The 27,403-nt window shown below is 38.4% G+C and overlaps 2 protein-coding genes across 2 annotated transcripts; both read left to right on the forward strand.

Annotated features, from left to right (window-relative positions):
- The first annotated feature begins 13,983 nt into the window (after positions 1-13,983).
- LOC121588367 lies at positions 13,984-22,301 on the forward strand. The gene is made up of 5 exons (XM_041906215.1): positions 13,984-14,397; positions 21,065-21,100; positions 21,175-21,335; positions 21,422-21,585; positions 21,821-22,301. The coding sequence occupies exons 1-5, from the start codon at positions 14,328-14,330 to the stop codon at positions 22,167-22,169; spliced, it is 780 nt and encodes a 259-aa protein (XP_041762149.1). The 5' UTR covers positions 13,984-14,327; the 3' UTR covers positions 22,170-22,301.
- A 2,182-nt stretch (positions 22,302-24,483) lies between these two features.
- On the forward strand, positions 24,484-26,641 carry LOC121600480. Its single transcript, XM_041929118.1, has 2 exons — positions 24,484-24,902; positions 25,855-26,641. The coding sequence occupies exons 1-2, from the start codon at positions 24,871-24,873 to the stop codon at positions 26,639-26,641; spliced, it is 819 nt and encodes a 272-aa protein (XP_041785052.1). The 5' UTR covers positions 24,484-24,870.
- Positions 26,642-27,403: the final 762 nt, after the last annotated feature.

A 27,403-nucleotide genomic window follows, 5' to 3' on the forward strand; every position in this document is an offset into this window, starting at 1 on the left:
TGCCGCTGTTACGCTACCATCACTCACACTAACACCTGCTTCCCTCGGTGGAACCACTACCACTTCACCCGAAGTCTTCTTCTTCGTCGCATTCGTTTTAATGCTATCGTTTTCAGCAGGGCGTTTACGATCACGGCTTGTGGCCGGATCCGCCGTAGATTCCATTGTTGCGTCTCTCACACACCAGCTTGGATACACGTGCTAGCTTTTTAAGCGATTTACGCACACATTTGCAACGTATTGTCACACACGTTTAGGTTCGCCTTTACTCAGAGCAGAAACACGTCCGTTCTCGTCCAAAGCACGAGAGCGTCTCTTGATATCGGTTCGATAAGAACGTTGATAGCAGTGGGTTCAGGTCGGATCGCAAAGAACGGTTGGAGAAATAGGTTCAGTTTGAACCTGGTTAGGTTAAAATAGGGATCGAATTTTCGAATTGCTGGTTGCAGTAGTGACGCTATTTCCTTAGCTTTATACACACTTTCGCATGCTATTTCTTGGACTTCCTCTTTTCTTCACCCTTTCCAAATATTGCGGTAACTTTCCGTTACCCTTTCTCTCTCGTCCCTTCTTACACCCACCGCGCTAGAATATCCTCGACTGGTGCTGCGCATGTTCAGACGGCGCCTGTCTGGAAATGACGTCACGGACAGGTGTTGTGCACGTTTAGCCGTATCCTTGGCGTCCTTGAAGTGCGTTCTTCTACGAAAAAGCTGTGTTGAAATCTGTTGATGAAAATTAACCAATAATTGTACCATGTGTTTTATAAAAAAAAAAACAACTAAACAATATTTTGCACATACGATAATAGAAACGCTTACGTTAACATTTTAAAACCGGATACCGTTTTCTCTCCGTCGATCATTTTGCGGGAAGTTGGCAAGGTAAGCAGGTAGCCGTCGATTAATATGCGCGTGCAAATCACACATCACTCCAGCACATCCTTCCACAGCGAAAGCTCTGGACAGACTCGCATGGGCCAAAACAGCCGAAGTCATACAAAATCATGAAAAAGTCTGCGCCCTTTTGTTCCGACGTCCTCGTGAAGTTTACCGAGCCGAACCGAACAAATTCATGAAAAAGTTTGCGCCTTTGCGTTCCCCCAAGGACGCAAAAACCGACGGCGACCTATGTAATCTGAGCTCCCCAAGTAGCAGAGCCGAAGTTGTTCAGAGATTTTTCTGTGTGCCAAAGCGAGATGCCCTGTCTTCTCTCTCTAGATTTTGGACGGCAAACCGCCGCGCGTGTAGAGGTGTGTGCGTGTGACGAAAAACGATGGACGAAAAACGCGAGGAGCGGGGTCTGAAGTCTTTCTTTGGTCACACATACATGCATTTACCAGCGGATTGCGCTACACCGTGTCTACCCATCTTTTTCGATCTACCATGATTTTTTCTGCTATCGCACTCATCCGGGTGTTAGGCATTCTCAGTCTGTCCAGAACTTTCGTTGTGGAAGGATGTGCGGGAGTGATGTGCGATTTCTTGTGTCCCCTACTTTCCATGTTTACGTTTTGCGCAGTGTTGCTTCTTATTCCATTGTGGAATGATTTATCCTAGCTAACTTGTTGAGATAAGTTTCTTACAAGTTACACCCTCGCGCGAGCCCTCCCCCTCCCCACCCGGAACGCACGGTGCGCTCTGCAGTTCTCAAAGTGTTTGTGTTCTTTCGAGCCATGCTACCAACACATCCAAAGATATTTGTTTCTTTCGTTTCTCGTTTTCTTTCATGCATAGACACGATCGCAAATACGCACTTATTCTAACAACAAACACAAACACGGTCATTTTTTATTTCATTAAACACTTTATTGAAACATAAATTACACTTTCACAACACATTTAGAATCCTTCATACTCACCAATGGCGTCATACTGTAAAGTACCGGGTCGAGCCAGGCTGCGGGAAACTTGTCGACAATCTGCGTTGCCTCTGTTCAGCAAATTCTTACCTGTCGATCCATACACAGCATGTGCGTCCGTGCACACTGTGTGTTCACTTCACACTTCACCAAAACACACCAGCGCACGAGACTTTGAACGAAATGCGCACCAACGCACAAACACTGCGCGCGGGACTTAGAACAAAACGCACACAACCATCTCCGACAAAGCGTCGCGCTGTACTAGTGGTTTTGTACGCGTAGGAGCGGGGGACATACGGAGCGATGGTTCGATGCTGTAGTGTAAGCGAGACAACACGATGTGACGAGCAGCTCTAAGTTGTTGAGCTCGCTGAAAGAAGACACACACATTCACAGATGGCTCGTCAAAGCACGGTATTTGTATAGGTGTTAGTGAAGCGCGCGTGTAAAACAGAATGCGAACTCTCATCGCAGCGCGTTTCTCCTTGCTTCCTCAAGCTTCCTCATACCCCTCAGCCTGAATCACTCAAAATTTGGGGTCTCATTGTTTGCGTGGTCCCCCTCCCCAACCGGAACGCACGGTGCGCTCTGCAGTTCTCAATGTGTTCGTGTTCTTTCCAGTCATGCTACCAACACATCCAAAGATATTTGTTTCTTTCGTTTCTCGTTTTCTTTCATGCATTGCCACGATCGCAAATACGCACTTATTCTAACAACAAACACAAACACGGTCATTTTTAGTTACATTAAATACTTTATTGAAACATAATGTAAACTCTCGTAACACATTTAGAACCTGACAAAAACACGCATCATGTCGTCGTACTGCTAAGTACGACCTCCATCCAGCAAACTCATATCTGTGAATAAATGGACCCTTACCTGTCGATCCACGCACTGCATGTGCGTCTGTGCACACTGTTTGTTCACTTCACACTTCACCAAAACACACCGGCGCACGAGACTTTGAAAGAAATGCGCACCAACGCACAAACACTGCGCGCGGAACAAGAACAAAACGACACACAACCATCTCCGACAAAGCGTCGCGCTGTACTGGTGGTTTTGCACGCGTAGGAGGGGGGACATACGGAGCGATGGTTCGATGCTGTAGTGTAAGCGAGACAACACGATGTGACGAGCAGCTCCAAGTTGTTGAGCTCGCTGAAAGAAGACACACACATTCACAGACGGCTTGTCAAAGCACGGTATTTGTATTGGTGTTAGTGAAGCGCGCGTGTAAAACAGAATGCGAACTCTCATCGCAGCGCGTTTCTCCGTGCTTCCTGTGGACACCACGCAAACAATGAGACCCCAAATTTGAAGTGATTCAGGCCGAGGGGTATGAGGAAGCTTGAGGAAGCAAGGAGAAACGCGCTGCGATGAGAGTTCGCATTCTGTTTTACACGCGCGCTTCACTAACACCTATACAAATACCGTGCTTTGACGAGCCGTCTGTGAATGTATATGTGTCTTTCAGCGAGCTCAACAACTTGGAGCTGCTCGTCACATCGTGTTGTCTCGCTTACACTACAGCATCGAACCATCGCTCCGTATGTCCCCCCTCCTACGCGTACAAAACCACCAGTACAGCGCGACGCTTTGTCGGAGATGGTTGTGTGCGTTTTGTCTTAAGTCCCGCGCGCAGTGTTTGTGCGTTGGTGCGCATTTCGTTCAAAGTCTCGTGCGCCGGTGTGTTATGGTGAAGTGTGAAGTGAACAAACAATGAGCACAGACGCACATGCAGTGCGGGGATCGACAGGTAAGAATTTGCTGAACAGAGGCAACGCAGATTGTCGACAAGTTTCCCGCAGCCTGGCTCGACCCGGTACTTTACAGTATGACGCCATTGGTGAGTATGAAGGATTCTAAATGTGTTGTGAAAGTGTAATTTATGTTTCAATAAAGTGTTTAATGAAATAAAAAATGACCGTGTTTGTGTTTGTTGTTAGAATAAGAGCTTTTTTGCGATCATGGCAATGCATGAAACAAAACGAGAAACGAAAGAAACAAATATCTTTGGATGTGTTGGTAGCATGGCTCGAAAGAACACAAACACTTTGAGAACTGCATAGCGCACCGTGCGTTCCGGGTGGGGAGGGGGAGGGCTCGCGCGAGGGTGTAACTCATTCCTCTAAGAGTAACTGCTAAGGGGGGACGGTACTCAAATCACTCAAAAATACACTCATTTTGCCGGACGGGCAGTGTCTCTTCGACCGATGAGTTACACACTCGCGTGAGCCCTCCCCCAGCCCACCCGTAACGCACGGTGCGCTCCGCTGTTGTCAATGTGTTCGTGTTCTTTCGAGCCATGCTACCAACACATCAAAAGCTTGTTGTTTAATTCGTTTTTCGCATTCTTTCATGCATTTCCACGATCGCAAATACGCACTTATACTAGCAACAAACACAAACACGGTCATTTTTTATTTCATTAAACACTTTATTCCAACATAAAGTACACTTTCACAACACATTTAGAATCCTTCATACTCACGAATGCCGTCGTACTGTAAATTACCGGGTCGAGCCAGGCTGCGGGAAACTTGTCGACAATCTGCGTTGCCTCTGTTCAGCAAATTCTTACCTGTCGATCCATGCACTGCATGTGCGTCCGTGCACACTGTGTGTTCACTTCACACTGCACCAAAACACCAGCGCACGAGACTTTGAACGAAATGCGCATCAGCGCACAAACACTGCGCGCGGGACTTAGAACAAAACGCGCACAACCATCTCCGACAAAGCGTCGCGCTGTACTGGTGGTTTTGTACGCGTAGGAGGGGGGGCATACAGAGCGATGGTTCGATGCTGTAGTGTAAGCGAGACAACACGATGTGACGAGCAGCTCCAAGTTGTTGAGCTCGCTGAAAGAAGACACACACATTCACAGACGGCTCGTCAAAGCACGGTATTTGTATAGGTGTTAGTGAAGCGCGCGTGTAAAACAGAAAGCGAACTCTCATCGCAGCACGTTTCTCCTTGCTTCCTCAAGCTTCCTCATACCCCTCGGCCTGAATAACTCAAAATTTGGGGTCTCATTGTTTGCGTGGTGTTCATCACTGCATCATTGTTATAAGCTACGGCAGGTATGTTGATATGCGGCAGGTTGTTTGCGGTGTATGTGTATTCTTGTGTCGTATCTTGAGGATGTCCGTTCACTTGTGGAGTCGTGGAGTCTTAAGATCGAGCTGGCTCATCCGTGCAAACCCAGTTTTGATTTCGTTAGACAATGGCTCCGTAACGGTCTTGATGCTTTCGGCAACTATTTTTATTGCCGCCTGGAAGCCAGATTGCATGGCTGCGTCTTTTACGAACTTGGTGCGCGGATTCATAAATACGTTGTTGCAGCCAATACAGCGCCAGTGTAATTGTTTATATTCCGAAATGCGCAGGAACAGATCAGTAGGAACCGAAGTGCAGCGCTGATGAAATGGAGAGTCGCACAGGTAGCAGCTGTTAGATGCCTCCGCTATTTCCATAGTGCAGGCATTGCAAATACGGGCCATTCTACGGGAACGGTGCAGTTTGTCGTTGCAGCATCAAGAGCGATAGCGATCATGACGCGCGAACTCGGGTACGATCCGAAAAAACGAAATTTACGCGAATTTTTGGTCAGTAGAGATAAACGAACTATTGTACGATAATGGAACGGTGTTCTAAAATACTGTGGTAATACAGAAAACGGAAAATAGTGTGATAAACAGCGCGATTTTCAAGAAAATATACTGAGCGAAATGCGAATGCGACGTTTACGTTAAACGTAATGACATGCGAGAGAGAATAAAACTATAAACACGAGAGAGGGCCACATGAAGCGCTTTCGGTTTTGCTTTATGCGCGCGACTAACCCAGTCCGCAAAAAGCCGAAGTTTTGTATGGGATCGTCTCGTACACATCCCAAGTAGCAGAGCCGATGTTGTTGAGAGGTTTTTCTGTGTGCCAAAGCGAGAGGCCCTGTCTTCTCTCTCCAGATTTTGCACGGCAAACCGCCGCCCGTGTAGAGGTGTGTGCGTGTGACGAAAATTTATAGATGAAATACGGGGGAAGCGGGGTTTGAAGTCTTTCGTTCGTCACACACACATGCATTTACCAGCGGATATCGCTGCACCGAGTATAGCCATCTCTCTCGATCCACCATGATTTTTCTGCTATCGCGCTCATCCGGGTGTTAGGCATCCTCAGTCTGTCCAGATCTTTCCCTATGGAAGGATGTATTGAAGTGAGGTGCGATTTCTTGTGCGACGTACTTTGCTCGTCTACGTTTTGGGCCGTGTTCCTTCTTCTTCAGTTATGGAATGTTTTATCCTAGCAAATTGTTGAGGTAAGTTTCATGCTCACATGTGTGCTTGTGCAGCTTCGTTCAACTAACCTTTGGCGTCTAAAAAGTTACAGGTGTGCGCGCTATTTATCAACGACTACCTGCTAGCCTCGTCAACAAACTTCAAAGTGAGCGACGCAAAGAAAACGTTTTCCAGTTTTAAAATATTAAGGTAAGTTTTGATCTAATCATATGTGTTAAACTCTCCATGGTAATACATACTACTTACATTCATTATTGCTTCATTCAGCTCCCTGTGAGGACGTCATTACTTAACAGAAGCCGGTTCAACACGCGCAGCTCCTGTTCATGACGTCATCACTAAACTGAAGCCAGCTGAACACGCGCCGCACGGATGGTAAATTTGGAAGGGGGAAAGCGTTCACACAGCGGGAGTATGCCAAAACACATGTGGGAAGGGAGAGCTATATTATTCAATAAACAGCATGCGAATGTGTGCTTAAAGCAAATGTGAACAGCCTCATGATTTCTATAAGCAATCCGAAAAAGGGGGTGGAGCAAACACATTGGTATGCGTGAGCGGCTGACGAAACCAGAACGTTTAGATGTGTGCGTGACGGATGGTTCGGGCGCCTTTAGCGATGCTCTCGACAAGCCTGCAAACGAGAGCTTCGTAGAGAGCTTTATAGAGAACTCAGATTACACAGGCCGCCGTCGGTTTTTGCGTCCTTGGGATATGTACCCACTAACGTACCCACTTGCAGTAGAAGTGGAAATGTGGTTTCACGCACACATAGACACCTTCCACCCGAACGATCGCGTTCACACATACTATCACGCTCTGATTTTTTCTGCACCTCATGCATACCAATGTGTTTGCTCCACCCCCTTTAATTATTGGTTAATTTTCATCAACAGATTTCAACACAGCTTTTTCGTAGAAGAACGCACTTCAAGGACGCCAAGGATACGGCTAAACGTGCACAACACCAGTCCGTGACGTCATTTCCAGACAGGCGCCGTCTGAACATGCACAGCACCAGTCGAGGATATTCTAACGCGGTGGGTGTAAGAAGGGACGAGAGAGAAAGGGTAACGGAAAGTTACCGCAATATTTGGAAAGGGTGAAGAAAAGAGGAAGTCCAAGAAATAGCATGCGAAAGTGTGTATAAAGCTAAGGAAATAGCGTCACTACTGCAACCAGCAATTCGAAAATTCGATCCCTATTTTTAACCTAACCAGGTTCAAACTGAACCTATTTCTCCAACCGTTCTTTGCGATCCGACCCACTGCTATCAACGTTCTTATCGACCCGATGTCAACCGGCTACTCTCAACGTTCTCTGCAGTCTGTGCTGGGCCGGTTGCTCTCAGTATTCTTTGCGATCCGGCCAAGAACGCTCGACGGAGAGAGTTGCTCTTTGATTTGATGGGCCGATTTGCTGCAAACAAAGCATCCAGGATCATTTTGAAAATGTTTCTCTCAGCGTTCTTTTCGATCCGGTCTGGAACGCTCGATCATCTGCTCTCTTTCAAACGATTTGGTACGTACAAAGGAAGCAGATTAAATCTGAACCGGTTTCGCCCAGCATTCTTTTCGATCCGGTATAGAACGTCGTTCTCTTTTCTTTTGCTGGTTTCTGTATGGATATACATACACATTCTGTCTATGCGATTGATAACAGCACAAACCATATTCTCTCAGAGATAACGGTACAACACCAGCGCTTTGAAGCCAGAAAAGGATAGAGATTTTTGATGAAGTGAGATTAGCCAAAATTTAAAGAGACAATCCAACGCTAGCGGTAAATGTAACCAATGAATTGCTTCTCTTTTGCTGTATGGATGTTGTTAGTATTGGTGGGTTATTTTGACTGGATTGTGGTAATCAATGAATTGCTTTGTGTTTGGTGCTATGCTGTTTCGTTGCGCATTCAATAAACTCACTTGAATGTTTACTTGTGATCTTCTTTGTGCAACTAAAAACTTAGGAGGCACAACACGTTTACTTCCGCAATAATTTATTGAACACCGTTTGTCGACCCATGGAATAGCGCTATTCTTATAACCAATTAAAGTGCACTACTGAACAATTGGAAACCCCGTTAGTGCACCGTAAAGTAAAATGTCAACCCTACGGAAACAACTTAACATGCTATGTATTTGTTATAGACCGATGACTCGATGCTAACTGCTTCTATTGAGAATTATTAATTCAATAAATGTAGTGTGAGTTGCAAAACGTGTCTAATTGAAATCATCAATTGGAAAAATAAAAAGAAAAAAATGAGTTCAAAACAAAAACAACAAAATGTCTCGACCTTTTAATACAAAATGCACTGTATAGCGGGATAGTTAAGTTAAGCGAATTTCTTTTAGCAGTAGAATAGTTTTACATATTCAATAAGCTATTATTTAGTTTTGCTTGAATTGAAACTGTGTGAATATTGTACATAAAAGATGTTACACAGTATTAAATTAATACTTTCAAGTTATCCATAAATAAAGTGAGCAACTAAAAACGCATAAACATGACAGGTTATCTTGAACCTGCGTTCCGTTCTTTTTCTCCAGATTAGCAGGTTCGTTCCGTTCCTCAATTTTCGCCTCCGCCTCCCGTTGATTCGTTTGAATTGAATATTTCTATGGATGGTATTCCTCTGCATAATAGCGGACCCGGTTCTGGCCTATTTTGAGCATCTGAATGGTGTTCCTGAAGTTCCAATAATTACTATTGGAATATTTTGTGGAACCTTTGAACCGGAGAATGCAGAGGATTATCTTCGCCGCCTGGTATCAAATTAAATGATGTCCTGGACAACGGAGATATCATAAATGGAAAACGGATATCCATCTTACTTAGAGCAATAATTGCAGACGCCGCAGCTAGAGTACTGAAGGGTAGAAGCGGATATTCCTATAAGCGGACTGAGCGACCGCGGGGGCCGCTAGCTAAACCTCATGTTAGTTCGCTTTTATAATTTTTTTTTTTCGAAAGCACTTATGAACGGATACCTAAATCCTTCTTAAGAAGTACATTCTTACAAGCAATTGTGTGGAATGTGTTGATAACGTTTAGAGAATTCAAAGGTTTTTACGAACTTTGGAGATAATTTTGGAAGGCCTAGACAAACTTAACATAGTTTCGCATTCTTCCATATTTAGCCCGGATTACGATTCCAGTTAAATTTTACAAGAGATTTTTGGTTTTTCTGCTATACCTTTTTAAATATTTATAAGAATATGGCTTATCATACACCGGGCTGAGCAGTGAAATTGAACGTAAAATGTTGGGTTTTTCTGCTATATTTCATTACATATTTATCAGAAGATGACTTATTGTACACCAAAAGATAGGTAATTCCCCAACTTTGAGACTATAAAACATGTTGAAACAATGAATTAAATGCATTTCCTTGTGATTCTCAATAACCTTTTTTCACCGTTAACAAAGCGGATGCCGTTAACTAGGAAATGCATTTAATTTACTGATTTGGTTTTTTCGGTTTTTTGTTAGGTAAAATTCGTTTTTTGTAGGCTTTCAAAATATGCCTTTTAGGTGTACTAGACCAATTATCAGGATGTTACAATGGTTAAATTGGCCGAGGTCAGGGCAACTGGGTAGGTGAAGGTAGGTAAAGACGGACACGTTAAGGGAAATGGTAAAAATCTAAGGATATATAGGTGCAACGACCATGAAAATGTGCATACATTATCTTACACTCATGTTTTATCAGAAAATGTGTTAAAACTTTTTAGTTTCTATCGATTTTTGCGTTTTTTCATTATTGAAAAACATGTTTTTTTTTGTGCAGTTCTGAAATGTTCGGGTAAGACGGACATCTGTTATGGGAAAGATGGACACCATGAAGGCTACACCTTTGGACACCTTTAGAAAACGATTGACATTGAAGAGTCTTACAGTATTCTTTCATTCGCATTCTAAAAGAACGTAGAATGCAGAATCTAAGGTATCTTTTTTAATATCGGGCACTAACAGTGGACGTTGCATCAGCTTACAGAACAACAATCTAAAACTTCGGTTTAGGAAATTATTCCGCAGAAAGTCCACGACCACAGCATATTTGAAAGACTTGTTAATAGGTCCAGCCATTTCTTACGTCGAAGTTTGAACTTTTTGATATCTGCAAACCCATAGAATCTCTCAACTATTCCTGAACGATTTGATATCAGTATTTTATCTTTTTTTTATTAAAGTTGTCGAATTCGTGACAAAATATTAGATTTCGTGAAAAACCTCATCAGCGCCGAACGAGTAATAGCATAACGAATGACTGCTATTTTGTGTGTTTTTGTGTTTCATTTCTCGCTTATTTATTACTTTTTCTAGTTGCGTAATGGTTTATATCTTCAAAATACCCTTATTTAAGGTGTTTAAGGTAAGGTGATTTAAGAAATATATAATAATAAATAGCCGGTCTCGTAGTACAGTCGTCAACTCGCACGACTTATCAACATGCCCGTCATGGGTTCAAGCCCCAAATGGACCGTGCCACCATACGTAGGACTGACTATCCTGCTATGGGGGGATCAATAAGTCACTGAAAGCCAAACCCACAAGTAGTGTGGTACAGGCAGGCCTTGACCGGCAACGGTTGTTGAGCCAAAAGAAGAAGAAGATAATAATAAATAAGAAGTAAATATAAATTAATATATATATATATATATATATATATATATATATATATATATATATATATATATATATATATATATATATATATATATATATATATATTTGATATAAGCAGTAAAATAACTCAACAAATTCGGTGTCCATCTTTCCCTGTGACAAAGTGTCCGTCTTTCCCGCTTTGGTGTCAGGATGTTTAAACCAGCAGAAAAAAAAGATTTTTTGATTCTTTCAATTTCATTCTTTCGCCAGTTTTTTGTGTAACAATCATGACAAATCGTTCGTGTAATAAAACTTCCGAAAATATAAACAATACAAGTTACAGAGCTTAAAACCCGGAGTAATCAAATTATATCCACAAAGGTGCGCACGATTGAAAATTTGTTTTGTTCGTGAATTTAACCAATTTCGCATTTTTCACACGAAAAATGTTCTCAAATGTGTTGTGTTATCTTCAGTTTGGATTCTCTATTGTTGAATTACTCAAAAACTACCTTTTTCATGTATTTATGATAAGTGTCCATCTTACCCGCAGTGTCCATCTTACCCGCAGTGTCTATCTTACCCGCAGTGTCCATCTTACCCGCAGTGTCCGTCTTTACCTACCTTCCCCTACCAACTATATCAGTACTGCAATTTGGAAAATCTGAAGTTTGAAAACGACAGTTCATCATTTCATTGTTTGACTTCTGCAGAAAATGAAAGTTTTCTTACCCAAAACACTAGTATTTGAATGCATTTTTGAAAAATTTTTGCTACGGAAAACATCCAGGACAACCTAAAAATATGTAAAATATGTAAGCTTGATTACACAAAGACTATAGATGTTTTTGAAATAATACAATAACTTCCATATAAAAGAACAGAAGAAAATCAATTCCTAAAGAATTCAGGGTTATGTATTTGATGTTTGTAAAAAAAATTCTTAAACAGTGTGAACAGTCTGACGTTTGTTGATATTGATATATGTTGGGGACTTTTAAGGAAACTATGGGCCTTATTTCGACCCCCGCTCAAGGCCCTGAGATGGATAAATCCGCCTCTGCTCGTCGATTTCTCGAATTCACTCCAACCGCTTTATTTGTGCTTAACCAATCCTCCTAATTGAAGATTTAATGCAGTGGAATAGCCGTTCGATCAAACGCTCTCGCGGTACATGCTCGTCCTCGTTAAATAAGTGCTCGGCTATAAAATAAAGTGAAAAAATGGACACTGCTAAGCAAAGCTTCTCGTCCAAGATACTTCTCTAGGCAAACCAAATATTTGCACAGCACGCATAAAATGTATTCGAACAGCGTTAAAATCATGCCCATCAGTACCGTTTGCCAGTGATATTACACATACGCAGCTTCGTCATCCGCTTTTAGCATTCGTTAGTACCATATTATGTATGATGATTGACATGACTGATATATCATTACAAATATTGACCCTGCACAAGTCACACATTGTTCATTTAAGTAGCGTTTAATTGTCCATTAAATACCAGCTTTCCTGTAAATTGACACTATTTAAATTTGCATTCACAAACATAGCATGACATAGCTTAAACCGAGTACAATTTATACAACAATATAAGAATAAAAGAAATCGGTTTTACTAAGAAACCTGTTTTATTTATTTTTATGTTTTATGAGTTTAAAAAAGCAATACGGCCTCTTCGGGCCATTCCTCAAGAGTAAAAAATAGAAACTGCAATATAACATTTGCTTATAGCAAAAGTACACAGTGTACATTAAATCTGCTACATACAGAGCACATAGTTTTGAAACCGGTACATGCATTTAGTTGACATAGAAAAACAAATCATGTCGCAGGTGTTTCAGGTTTCTTCTCTTTAAAAATGCTTTTGAATTGAAATTTGTGTCAGAGGTACTTTTGTGAACGTTCTTCAAGCATATTCTTAAAAAGCATAACCAGATGTTAACCAGATAACCAGATGCTCAGCCACGTATACGGCAATCACGTGGCGCATATTTTTAATTTGAAATGAAGTAATGAATATTAAACAAATAAGAACTATTGGTATCGTGAACTATGACACTAAAAAGATTTTAGTACATGGTGCACATGTAAAACTGCTTAAAAATATTATAACATTTTTTTCTTCTACGTACCATATGCCTCACGCCTCATGGTTAGCATCAGGATACCTCAATGCTAGCCTTCTCCGCCATATAGAATTGTTTGAACCAGTTCTTGCCTTCACATGGCCTACATTCACCTCAGTGTCACAAATAATCACAATGAATCTCTTATCATACCTCCACCTATAGGAAATGCACCTGGTATGCAATTTTTCTCTATTAGTTGTAAACTATGGCAAATTTATGATCAAAACTGATCATGCAATATTTTATACAATACAAGCTGTAATATAGTTACGGTTTCAAAGCCACAAACCAGTCACAACACACACACACAACACAAAAAATAAATGTATATATATATATATATATATATATATATATATATATATATATATATATATATATATATGTATATATATATATATATATATATATATATATATATATATATATATATATATATATATATATATATATATATATATATATATATTATATATATATATATATATATATATATATATATATATATGTATATATATACATATACAAATATTATTTATACAACATTATTTGTTTTTTATTATTTATATATAGATATATATGTCAACACACATGTGCAACACACACAAACATATATACACAAATATACACATATATACAATATTCATACATATATACAAATATACACGCATACACAAATTAAACATAGATTAAAAATATTTACATTTACAAATTCTTTAAATTTATTATCACATAAGTTCAAATATTTCACCGTTTAGACAATACCAAACAAAGCCAGAAGTATACAAAATATTATCATTTTAAAACTCGACATAGCTACAACACCACGTTACATATCCACCAAAATAACTTTATTTTAACATCAAACTACATAATTTACCTCGCCATTAAGTGAAATAACGTTCTTCTTTCTATCCATCTTCTGCGCATGTTGAATACTTCGAAACCCGCGGATACCTTGTTATCAATGAGGAGAACGGGATGGATCATACGTCGGGTCGATAGGGTTGTAAATTTTCGGTTGTTCCTATATATACTGAAGCTGACGTGAGAAACTCGCAGTAGCTCCCGGTACTTTACCTGGATAACTCGTTTTAACAACTAAAAACAACCAACTTTACTGTTCAAGTGAAGATCTAGTGGATCCAGTGTGCCGCCGTAAATAGTCAGCCGTAAATAGTGTTGTATTTTTCTTTTAAGTGAAAACATTACTCTTTAGTTGAACGGAATTGCGTTGTTTTACTTTAGCTGTGCAGTGCGCTACATAATATAAGATAAAACGCAGCAGTGGTGATGGTCTTTGCTAATTTCATTGAGTGACAAATTTTAAAAATTGCGTATCACGAGTTTTAAGTATTTAGCAAAATTGATATTGTGCAAGTTGCATTATTTCCTGCTCACAGTAAAATCTAATATGGCCTATCAAATTCGAGGTTTCATTGTTTTTATTATACTCGTCAGTGTGTGTTCAAAGCAAATCAAAGGTACGTTAATGTTAAAATATAAAATACCAAGCATCATATCCAAAAAATGAATTAGTAGTAAGCAATTTTCGAAGGCATAAATATAAACAAATGAGATACAGACTAGACAGTCCATTAGAATTTTAAACAGAAAAATATGATTGTTTTTTATTCAGTAGGAACGGCTTCGGTATTGCTAAAAGCTGATTTTTATAAAATGAAAAATAGTTTCTAATGAAAATAAATAAAAACTATATTTCATGAACAGTTTTACATATAAATTAAAGAAAAATTTCAAAGAAATCCTTAAATCATTATTGAATGTCTATAAAGCTATCATCGAGCGGACTGATCCAGCTGTTTGTAACAATACAGTGGGTTAGCATATAAAAGTTTACATAGCTTAATCCAAAATAAAGCATTCATTACTAAATAGATCGTTATGATCGTTAGAAAATATTAACAAGACACAAAACTGCTAGACCATATGGTAAGAACGGGGAAATATCGATAATGAAAATATTTAAAATATAATACAGTTTGTTCGCCAATTCCTCAACAGTTGTTGAAAAAATGAAGTAAACATAAAAAATGCATGATATTCAATAAAGTGTGAAACAATAAAGCTGGATGCATTAATTAAAAGCGCATTTTTTCTTAAGCGCGATCAATGCAGATTCTTATTGCTTACTATACTACTAATTGGTCGTGTTGAGTGCGGTATGTCTTACCTGATTAATAAATAAATTTTGGAACATAGATTTGGTATCAATTTTGGTCCAACAGCCAAATGTAACAGCAAGTCTAACATCAAATTAATTACATGTGTTACACAAGTCGATTGGGCCGATCTGGTGGTACAGTTGTCAACTCGTACGACTTAACAAATGCTCGTCATGGGTCATCGTTCAAGCCCCGAACAGACCGTGTCCGCATACGTAGGACTGACTATCCTGCTATGGTAACAATAAGTCACTGAAAATCAAGCTCATTTCACTACTTCACGGGTAGGCCTTGGCGGACAACGGTTATTGTGCCAAAGAAAAAGAAGATACAAGTGGATAATTCTATCAAAAACGAAATGTAATCCAACTCTTTTTAATGAGTTAAAATATTTCTTATTTTTCAGTATTTGCTTCATTTCAATTCTCTACAATTCAATAGCGCGGTAAATAAGCAGTTCCGTTCAGAAATGTCACGATTGCTAATAATCCAAAACACATGCCCATCATTCATTCAATCAAAAACGAAAAAACAATTTGTCAAAATTTCAAATTCTGTATTCCGATTTTTTCAGCTATACGCGTCTATGTGTAGGGTAAATGTACCAATAGTGGTGCAATTTGTAGAGGTACCGATGTGTTTTAATGGATTTAAAGTGTCAGGAAGGACAATTTCTGAATATTTTAACACAAAGCAATTGAAATATGTTTTATCTTCGCAATCACAATCATTTTCATCAGGAAACACATCAAATTTACGAAAAAATACATATTTTTGTGACTGTTTCGTTGTACCTTTAATGGTGGTATGGTTCCTATAGTCGTCGTATTGTGTTCCTATAGTGGTGGTAAACAAAGATGCCTTAATAATAGTGTATAATATCAATATAACTTAGTTTTGAAGCTGTTTTCGTGTGAATAGCAAGGTTTACTGCGATAATAATGATATCTTTCGTAATTTGATCGTAAAAAATGTATAAATATGATCGATGAAACTCTTGAATAAAGTACTGCATCACACCTGTCCTCAACCCATACTCAGAAGAGGTTGCTTGATTGGAAGTCGATTTTTCACTCAGTAGAATAAGCGAATTTCGGCATTTGTTAGGTAAATTACTAACAGAAAACTCATCTTTTTTGCTTATTTTAGTGAAAACAGTACGAAATGTCAAAAATATTCTCGAAAAAATCTAAAACGACCTGTTATTATTGATTTTATAACTATAACCACTATAGGAACATGCCTGTTTTGTGTACCTATAATGGCACTATGGTAAAAAAACACTTAAAAATGCATAAATATGGTCAAAAGCCAACAAGTTTGAATAAAATAATATCATTTGATAACAATTATGTTAAAAAACTAATGATTGCGTTGTTATGTGGTCATTTAGAACGTTAACAAAAATATGAGTATCGTTATGAAATCCTAAGGATTTTGGAAAAATGTTGACACATTTCGCAAAATAATGGATTTTTCGGTCACTCAGTAACAGAATGGCCTCATTTAACTTTAAAACCCTTTGTAAAAGGCTAAAGAACATTTCACACTAACGAAAATAACTTAATTACTTTTAATTTGCCATATGAACCACATTTTAGTGCAATACCACCACTATTGGTACTAGCACCACTATAGGTACATTTACCCTATATTGTAGGTTGTCTACAGTTCAGAGTTTATCTAAATATATAGTTGGAAAGAACCTGCAATGATTTTTAAATTTTTTGTGTGTTTTCTCCTGTGTTTTTTCAATGCGTATGACTTGTTTTCTACGTATTTCAGTAAAACAAAAAATGCTGTTTGATTAACCAACCAGCTTTTCCTATGTGAAAGAATTCCATTTTCCGTAATCCTTTTGTTGCAAAGCATGTCCTCTGTTTAGAGATGAAGGGCCAAGCTGCAGGGCTGTGATGATAAGTTGCGCATCGTTGACATTGCATCAAGTACACAAAGTGCCAAAGCCTCCGTAAAACAATCGCTGAAAGGCATATTCGTTTCCATTTCCTTCTCCGAGCCAGAAACCAAGCTAAAAAACATGTTGACACACTGTTGCGTCACTCATTTTATACGTTGTTGTATTTAGAATTTCTGCTACCAACGATGGTATCGATTGATGACGTCACGATATATTGTTCTGAAAATTTAATAATGTTATACATATTCGACTTCCCAAATGCCTCACTTCAATTACGCTAAAAAACTACCTTAAAGGATACATAAAGTACACACATTTTTCGACCAATTTATCGAAGGGATAGATAAACATGGTCATAGGCCAGCACATTCGCATTCGTTTATCATTTCACAGATTGAAGCAAATAAAATTATTTGCATTTCAGCTTACTTCTCCAATAAGAAAAACCCTTTTGTGTGTATCATAAATCTATAAGAAAATGTAAATAACGAGTCCTTTCTGAACCCATCAACCCATACTTTTGACATTAAGAAAAAGAACAATAAAAATGCCTGCCGCTTGAGGTTTATTTGTTTTGCGACATTTTCCCACCATACATTGTCCATAAATCCTTGGTTAAAAATTAATACAGCTTGAACAAACGTTATATTTTGTTTTATAAAATGACTTTTATTGAAAGCAAACATCATTATTTGATAAGCTATTAAAAATTAAAATGGTAGAAGCAAGACTTTACAATAATAAGATGTTCAAACTATATTCCTCGACAATTATATTTTTCAAATATTCCTAATGATATCTCCTATTAGTAATTTCACCATTCTCGAACATGTCACAAATAGACAAAATCATCTTCCTTCAGACATCTTCAACACATTCCATTTTCTACAAAAAAAAATTGAAATACTACACGTGTTTTGGTTTTCGATTGTTTTTTTTCTCTGTGTTTCATTTTTTTTACTTCACCCGTTTACATGTGATAACTGATACACGCACACACAATTTAATAGTCCGTAACACCACACCGTCAATATTGTTTGTTAATTGATGACGGGTTCGTCATTCAACTGTCCATTAAACCTAACAATATGGACTCATGTGCGTCAGCTTTACAAAAGATTCTATAGACAACAATAAAAGGATACATATATCCATTCGTAAGGCTAAACTTCCAAAATTTCAATTGAAGCGAATTTGCAGAAGCAGTTTCATACGTTTCATCAGGTAATATTTCATATCCTTTGGCCTTTTTTCTCCTATACTAAGAATTTGCACAAGAAGCTCATTCGCTAGCCGTAATGGTGATACGATACTAAGATGAAAAATTTGCAAAGCAGACTCAATATGAATGCACAATTGATTGTTATTAGATTTATTTGACCCAAGACGCAGGTTTTCGGTTTGTTGCCTTTAAAATTGACTATTTCTACCTATAAAATTGACTATTTGTCATGACCTGTGCAACCTATCTGTAACAGCTATGGTTATTAGGTTCCTTCTTTTAAAAATTTAAAACAACGACAGTCCTATTGTTAGGTCGTACGCTTTGATGACTATCGTAATCGTGAGATTGGGTAAAATATAACCTTGAATCATTATCCAATAAACGTAATATATTTACAATCCAAGCAAGGTAGTAAACTCATTCGTAACCATTTTGATATAGCACAAAGCAGTTTTAAAAGAAGCAGGATCATCTCTTCAAAAAATCATGACAAAATCATAGTACTCTCTAGCGTTTTATTAGTTTACAGGTTATAATATATAATTATACTTACATTTAACTATTCATAATGCTACAAACTGTGTAACGCTTCAATTATTTCTCGTAGGAACGGTCGTAACTCTCTTAAGTTATGCCTGAAAACATATACAATTTTGGTTTTAGTCATTTTATTACTAATACATTTATTTTATTTCTAATACAATACATTTACTCTGTAGAACATCAACGGACCGACGCGTCCTCTTGACGCGTTATCTTGTCAATACTAACAACACATTTAATTTTTACTTTTCAAAGAGGAAATCAAACTTGAACAATACAAAGATACAGAAATTTGATTAATTCAGTTTGTTTTTTATTATCAAAACAAAATTTTAACGTTCTCCCATCAGCAACAGGTAGTTTCAATGTTTCAAAGGCTGGACTGAATATTTGTTTGCAGGATCACGTGAAAGGATTTTCACCAACATTAAATACTATTACGCGTATAACGCGGACACGATCAACGCGAAGTTGTTTATGCCACGGGAAGAAAATATTACAGATTTTTTTAATTGATACGCTACATGACAGTTTCATTGTTTTAAAAATAGTTGTCGTGGAAAAATGTTTGATAAAACAAAATAATCACAATTTTAAATAACGTAGTCATTTCATGGAAGCCATTCACTGTATTGAGCGGGCAATATAAGACAATATATTAACAGGGCCATAGGATGCTTCAAATGACAGTCAACTTCAACGATAGCATTCTGTTTGAGATCAAACAAGGCAAGCGGGTTAGTGAGAAAATAAAATAAAAAGGCCACCAGACAGACCGGAAGACTGTTTACAAACAAACCCACAGAATTGATTTTTTTTTAAATCCTACTAATAAAATCCACGGAGCCATTCTCGTGACACAGTTGTCAACTCGTACCCCTTAATAACATGCTCGTCATGGGTTTTAGCCCCGTATGGACGAATTACAGGTAGCCTCCGACATACACGGTATTTCTTATACGCCGATCGGAGATACGCAATTTTCTAAATTTGACAGTTCTTTGAGCAAATTATACTTATTTGACACATCAATTGTAAAATGCCAAATGAACCACCCCCCCTCCCCGATGTCTTGATCGAATGTTGAATCATATCAAATAATTAATTAATCGGCTAAAACCACCCCCTACTTGCAAAATTATTCGAAAATTAGTGATATTTTATCTAGAAATCACGAAATTCGTTTTACGCGGAAATTCAAGATACACGGTTTTTTGTAACCGTTTTCGGTCCCCATTAACCGTGTATCTCGGGACCGCCTGTAAACTACTTCTTCTTCTTCTATTCGGCGTAACGTCCAAAGCGGACATGCCGGCATATTATGCTTTCTATACTTAATCCATACCACGCAGCCGCGTAGTCAATCCTTGCTACGGGGGGAAGGTTCATTGTAGGCTTGAACCCATAACGGACACGTTATTAACTCGTTCGAGTTGACGACTGTACTACGGGACCACCCCGTAACTATCGTACTATGAGTAATCAATAAGTCACTGATAACCAACCCCATTAGTGCAAAAAGCAAGCCTAGATCGACCACGAGTGTTCTACCTAATAAGAAGGAAAATATTACAAATATGATACCTACAACTTTAATAATAACTTTACCTTTAACTTTAATAACAGTTCCATTAATTTAAAAAAAAACACACAAACACATATAATATGTATTAGGTATTTGTTGTTGTTCTTTTTTATTATTAAAGTTCTTTGACGGCTACATTCGTCTCTGAACAATATCTTCTTCTTCTTCTTTGGCACAGTTGTCAGTTGTCGATCCAGAGCTGACTGAACGACTAGTGGGTTTGGCTTTCAGCGACTTATTGATTACCCGTAGCAGGATAGTTAGTAATAAGTTTGGGGGAATAGTCCATTTGGTACTCGAACCCATGACGAGCATGTTGTCAAATCGATCTAGTTGACGACTGAATCTTATAGTGAATACTGAAATACTGAAATTATAGTTTAACAAACAAAGATCCTTGGACTTCTTTGGCTTTCAATAATTTAAAATTAACTTCAATGTTTAACCATTTGAACTTCAAACTTGGAAAATAATCACATTCGGTCCCAAGAGGGCATACAATGGCTATAATGTAAAAAATTGATTTGGGATTTCCTATATGCGTGACTGTAAACTCGGTGGAATCGAACTTGAGCTTTCTAGCGTATCCAATCAAGTATCAATATTTTTGTACAGTCTGACGATCAAAACAGAAACCAATTAACCAATGTTTCACCTTTTTTCTCATCCTACCATCACGCTATGCGCCCTACAGGATCCTGCCTGAGCTACGGGCATTCATGCTGGGGAGGTAAGTGTTAGACACAAAACTATGGTGCAACCGAGTAGCGCTGGACAACACGCTCTTATGAACATTTCTTGCAGCTCATGGCAAACGCGCGGGCCAACCGGGGCATATAGCTTCCAGTGATGTGCCGGGAGCTGTACAATTTCAACCACAGCAGCAGCTGGACCAATCTCACCCACTCCCAGCTGCTTTAAATGGCGCGGAACGGTGGGCTTTGATAAGAGTTTTGCCAGAAAAGGTACGCTCTTTTCCAACCGCATACAAACATGCCAAGCACATGAATTCATTTCATAATATGGCGTTTTAATTTTTGTAATCACACAGAATGCATACTACCCTTTTAACAAGATGATATACCCATCACCAGCTATGGAATCATCTACGTATGTATACAGCGACGGTTTAGGCTCATTTGAATCGGATTCCTTAAGAATTGGTTCAGAGTCACCCAGCAGTGCAGAAGGAAAATTAGCGGATAATAGCAATGAGTAAGAATAATTTGTTTCTTTTTAATTTTGTACAAGATTTTTATCATTGTTGGATAATTTAAACGTAACGATTAACGTAAAATTGTGTGCATGTAGCTTACTAAGAATATGGTTAAAATGCAGCTATTTTATTGCTAAAGAACCAACTATTATAGAACAAATTAAGAGAAAACAAAAAAGTACAGTTTCTTGTGTAAAAATGTATTCACTTTATTTTTTAACACCTATATTATAGTTTGAGATCCCTGGTATCAACGGAACAAAATGTACCACCCGAGGATGAGCAACTTCTAACGGCAGTTGCCGTCCCTAATATACTGCGTAAAGATCACCGCCACAATAAAAAGACCCAATCAATTGCTGCAAATCATCGATATACTAGTTCGGATAATGGCTTCGAAGACAATGCGAACATTGCTCGATTTTTACCAAATTATAACGACGTGAGTCAAATATTGCTAACTAATGCAGCCGTAGCATCTGCGGCAAGGTTGTCAGACAATGATGCATTTATTAAAAATACGCAGTTCAATCGGAAGCTGTTGACTGATAACAATAAATCCTCGACCCTGCTAAACGCATAAATTATTTGCATAAAATGATTCCATCAATAATCTAACGTAACATTTCAATCATAACGTCAAGTTGTAAGCAGTCAAAGAGCGGCCATTGTCTGGGGTAAAGGGAAATCGGTCAAAAATTCAGTTAAAAACATATATATATATATATATATATATATATATATATATATATATATATATATATATATATATATATATATATATATATATATATATATATATATATATATATATATATATATATATATATATACTATTTTTGTATTCAGCGACATACTAGTCAGAGCGGGATCACAAGTTTGCGTTATCAAGTAGTGTATTTCGTGACACACAATACAAAGAGTATATTTTTATGCCCTTGGATTAGGTGTAAGCCCATAATCGGGTACTATCGTTGAATTTTATCGCTTGTTCCACCATCTTTCGCATGACTTCATGCGCCTGCAAAGCATGAATTGCTAGGAAAATGATAGTATCAACGTGTAAATGACGATCTTATCACCAGTGGATGAATATTGCCAAACTTTACTTCTGTTTGCATTAGAGCTCGAAATTTGGCACGGTTCATCAGTGGCTGGTTTGGTGATAGATATTCATTTGCAAAATACTTATGTACGAAACAAAAATGCCAGAGCATATGAAGAACATTCATTAACGTGCTTTTATGGATGCGTTGTTGGCGTACGCCAACCGTTTATTCCGTGCATAATACGGGCACTGTTATTCCAAAACAAACCCTCACCAACGCAATTAATATTGTAAATACACTTAGACAGTAAGCAGGGATTATAAAATAACAATATAAATGTAAAAATTGTATTTCAAATTTAAATATCTGGTGATCATTACAATCAAGAAAGAAATAAATGAATTAAATAAGAATCTCTTTCAGTTATTTTACCATTGAACATACTTGTTAAAAATTAAAATAAATATTAACGGTCAATTCGATGACACAGTGGTGTTTTCCTTCAATGAATTTTTACCTACAATAAACTAACGTCGCTTAAAAACGCTTGTGTATCTCATATTTATTGTACATTCGGGTGAAAGAAAGAATCCTGTTAATAATGTCTCAACATTCTAAAAATTCATTCGTTTTCGAATAATTATTTTTCTCCACATTGTGATCCCTTGCTTCATCCGTTGCCGGCTAATAATGATTCCTGAGGCAAATCGGAATCACCGTGCTGAAGTGAAGAAAAGACAAATTACTGTGCAAGGAAATAGGTTATAAGGATTACGTGCGTGTTTAAGAAAAGGACTTCGGATTAAGTTAAGTTAATTGTGTAGTTTCCTTGCGCATCTCACCCGTTGCCAGCGATATAAAGTTCCTGAGGAAATTCGGAACATAGTTGTACTGAAGTGAACTTGCAGCAGGAGAAGTGAACCATACAGAGAACTGATTCGTAGTACTTAAATAGTTTATGCAAAATTATTACGTTTCGCCAAGTGGATATGACATATGTTGTTTCAATATGTGTTGTGTTGTTAAAGTTGTTTTGGATAATCATTGCAAATGATTTAGCGAGAAGTGAATCGCCATGTCTATCGGGGGAACAAAAAGGTCATGCAGTGCACTTCAACTAGGCAGGGGATGTCAAACTATTAGTGCGCAAGAAAATAAGAAAATATGTGCAGTCGTGAACAAAAAAATTAACAACCATCATCGAATTGTAACAATCAGAATGTTTGACTTGCTCGCAAACACTGGGGCCAGTGTTAAATATTAAAATAAATATTAACGGTCAGTTCGATGGCACAGTGGTGTTTTCCTTCAATCACAATAGAGGACACTATCGAAGTGGAGTCGTTCTGATTACGATCGGGCCGAGCAGTCCCGATAGCACGAAAATTCCCGATCGGGCAAAGGTTACGATCTTTACCCAAGTAGCAGAGCCGAAGTTGTTCAGAGATTTTTCTGTGTGCCAAAGCGAGATGCCCTGTCTTCTCTCTCTAGATTTTGGACAGCAAACCGCCGCGCGTGTAGAGGTATGTGCGTGTGACGAAAAATGATGAATGAAAAACGCGAGGAGCGGGGTCTGAAGTCTTTTGTTGGTCACACACACATGCATCTACCGTTGGATTGCGTTGAACCGAGTGTATCCATCTCTCTCGTTCTACCATGATTGTTCTGCTATCGCACTCATCCGGGTGTTAGGCATTCTCAGTCTGTCCAGAACTTTCGTTGTGGAAGGATGTGCGGGAGTGATGTGCGATTTCTTGTGTCCCCTACTTTCCATGTTTACGTTTTGCGCAGTGTTGCTTCTTATTCCATTGTGGAATGATTTATCCTAGCTAACTTGTTGAGGTAACTGTAGGGATCAAGAGTGAGAGAGAGAAGTTTAGCGAAATCAGAGAGAGCGAAAATATTGAAACATGCAAAAATGAGGATGAGAGAGGAGAGATTGGACGAAAGCAGAGATAGAGATGGAGAAGGCGCGTGGAAAAGGAGACGGACGTCTACCGGTAGTTAGCGGTAGCTGGGATCAAGAGAGAGTGAACTCCGAGAGTGAATCGAGAGAGAGAGAGTGTGAGAGAGGGATAGATCGTGAGATCAGGGAGAGAAGACAAGTCAGGCGACAGGGAGAAATAAAGGAGCCTCGGGTCAGTCTTGTGGTTGATCGCAAAGAGATCGGTTGAGCGTGAAACAACAACAACAAAAAAAAGAAATTGAATAAAAAAAGCCTGATAAATAATTAAAATGTGTGACGATTACGACAATGGCGCATGTCGGTAAGTTTGGTGGTTTGATTAGTTCGAGATATCCTATTGCATATATAAAAAGGCAAAATAAGGTACTCGGTGTTTGTTTCGCGTGTTTTGCGTGCGTGGTGTGCGTGAACAATGTAAGGACGGAATTGACGCTTTAGCACTACCATTGTTCTCTTAACAAAAGACCGTGCATAAAAAAAGTGTGGACAAAATTGGCGCTCATACACCAGCCTTGTTCTTTTGACGTGATGATGTGTGTGTGAATAATGTGTGGTCGGAATAAAAAAAAAGGGGAGAGCCTCGAGCGGTTCGGTTTGTATCATGATACGAATAGCCAATTTTGATACAAAAAAAGCGAGAACCTCGAGCGGATTGCGCATGTGTATGATAAAATGAGAGCCTCGAGCGGTTCAGTTTATATTGTAATACAAAAAAAAAAAAACCAATTGCGTGTATATTAAAAAAAAGCGAGAACCTCGAGCGGTTCGCACGTATATATACATATTAAAAAAAAAAAGAGAACGAGAACCTCGAGCGGTTTGAACGTGTGTATGAAATAAAAATGAGAGCCTCGAGCGGCTCAGTTTATATTGAAATACAAATAACCAATTGCGAGTATAAATATATATATATATATATATAAAAAAAGCGAGAACCTCGAGCGGTTCGCACGTGTATATATATATTAAAAAAAGGGGAACCTTGAGCGGTCCAAACGAATTTAACATAGTAACATAACAAAAAAAACTAGCTGGTATGCAAAAAAAAAAAAAAAAAAAAAAAAAAAAAAAAAAAAAAAAAAAAAAAAAAAAAAAAAAAAACGGTGATTCGAGTAAGGGGGGGCGACTCAACACGTATTCGAAGAAACCTTACCGCACGCGTGCGATCGTGATACACACACATTGAACGCTATTAAAACAAAAAGGGGTACAGGAAACTGACATGAACTATTCTATTGTTGTCTTTTCGTTAGCGACAGTGAAATAACAAAAGCGAACGTTGACGCTTTGATTCGGGCTTTGGAGAAAGAAAAGCAGAAGAACTCCTTTTTAGAATCACTGTTAAAGGATGGTTGCGCGAGTTCAACGAAACGACGAAATGACTGGATCGAGGAACCTTCCGACAACCAATTGTTCGAAGCTACTCCTCGTGGATGTTCTACATTTCTTGATTCTGGAACACAATCCACCAACGAGGCTTCCATGTCGGCGTCCATGTCTTTCGCCACATTGCAAATAGCCGTTTGCCAACCGAAAGACGGAAAAGAAGAAGTGGACAAGACGACATTCGATAGATGGAGAGAGTTATTTGAAGCGGCAATGGAGTTTGCGGGAATTACCAGTGAAACTCTAAAAATGAATGCCTTTAAAATGAAGGCAGGCCCTTCACTGTTGGGCATTCTAGAAAGTACGTCGACAAATGATTCAGCCAAGGATGCGAAACTATTTCCATACACTAACACAATGGATCGATTAGATCACTATTTTAATTCCCATTATTACGTGTTTCGTCAGCGTCAAAAATTACGCACGATGAACCAAATCAAAGGTGAATCGGACTACCAATTCGTAAAACGAGTGATCGAATCTGGGAAATTATGTAATTACAAGGAGGAACAATTAATCGAAACAATTGTCGACGTGATACAGGTGCATGCTATTAACCCAAAGTACGTATGGCAGGATGGAAATTCTCAAAAAACGCGGAACAATAACAGATCTACTGGAAAAAGTTCGAACATGCGAAATAGAGAAATTTAACGAAAACGCTTTCGCTAGAGACCACAGACAAAATGAAACTACATTAGAGGTTTCCGCTGTGTCGCATAACACCAACGCAAAAATGTCACGCACTAGGGAGTTTCAACGTGATTATCCCTCATACAAACAAAAACATTGGGGTATGCAGGAGAATAGAGGCTTTAGCAAAGGCGAATTTTCAAAATTCTCCACAAATCGTTCATTCGGTATTCGTCGCATCCTGTGTTGGAGATGTAGCAGCAATACACACCAGCCAGAAAATTGCTACGCAATAGATAAAAGATGCCGCCGCTGCAATGTCATAGGACATATAGAACGTGCGTGCCATCCTGATCTCTTAAACAATAGCAAGCGCTATCCGACAGATGTTGTCGAACCGGCTGTACCTAATAAAATTCGGAAAATTGCTGCTATTACGGAAAGCGGTATTCCTGGAAAGTTGGATCACGAGCAAACAGCCGTAAGTGAGGCTTTTCCAACCGAATCTGAGTAGAAATCTACTTATTTTTGTTTACTCTTTTACTCCATTTATTTTTTTTATGTAATACATCAATATACACTTTCCTAAATTGGCGATGAAATTTAGAATGAATTTCAATAAACCTACTTGCTTTAATGAATAGATGAACAAATTCCTTGAATTCAAATATAATATGCAAGTTGTGACGTTAAAAAAAAAAAAAAATTAAAATAAAACAAAAAAAAAATTTAAAATGCATGTATCTATTGGGATATGATCGGGTATACAAACATAAAGTAAAA

Source organism: Anopheles merus, chromosome 2R, assembly GCF_017562075.2.
Source record: "Anopheles merus strain MAF chromosome 2R, AmerM5.1, whole genome shotgun sequence".
NCBI classification, from domain to species: Eukaryota; Metazoa; Arthropoda; class Insecta; order Diptera; family Culicidae; genus Anopheles; species Anopheles merus.

Bases quoted from the DNA above. Each gene is read 5' to 3' on its own strand.
- LOC121600480 (XM_041929118.1), top strand. From the start codon at position 24,871: ATGTGTGACGATTACGACAATGGCGCATGTCG. The intron at 24,903-25,854 runs GTAAGTTTGGTG...TCTTTTCGTTAG, and splicing joins TACGACAATGGCGCATGTCG to CGACAGTGAAATAACAAAAG.
- LOC121588367 (XM_041906215.1), top strand. From the start codon at position 14,328: ATGGCCTATCAAATTCGAGGTTTCATTGTTTTTATTATACTCGTCAGT. The intron at 21,336-21,421 runs GTACGCTCTTTT...GTAATCACACAG, and splicing joins TAAGAGTTTTGCCAGAAAAG to AATGCATACTACCCTTTTAA. The intron at 21,586-21,820 runs GTAAGAATAATT...CCTATATTATAG, and splicing joins TTAGCGGATAATAGCAATGA to TTTGAGATCCCTGGTATCAA.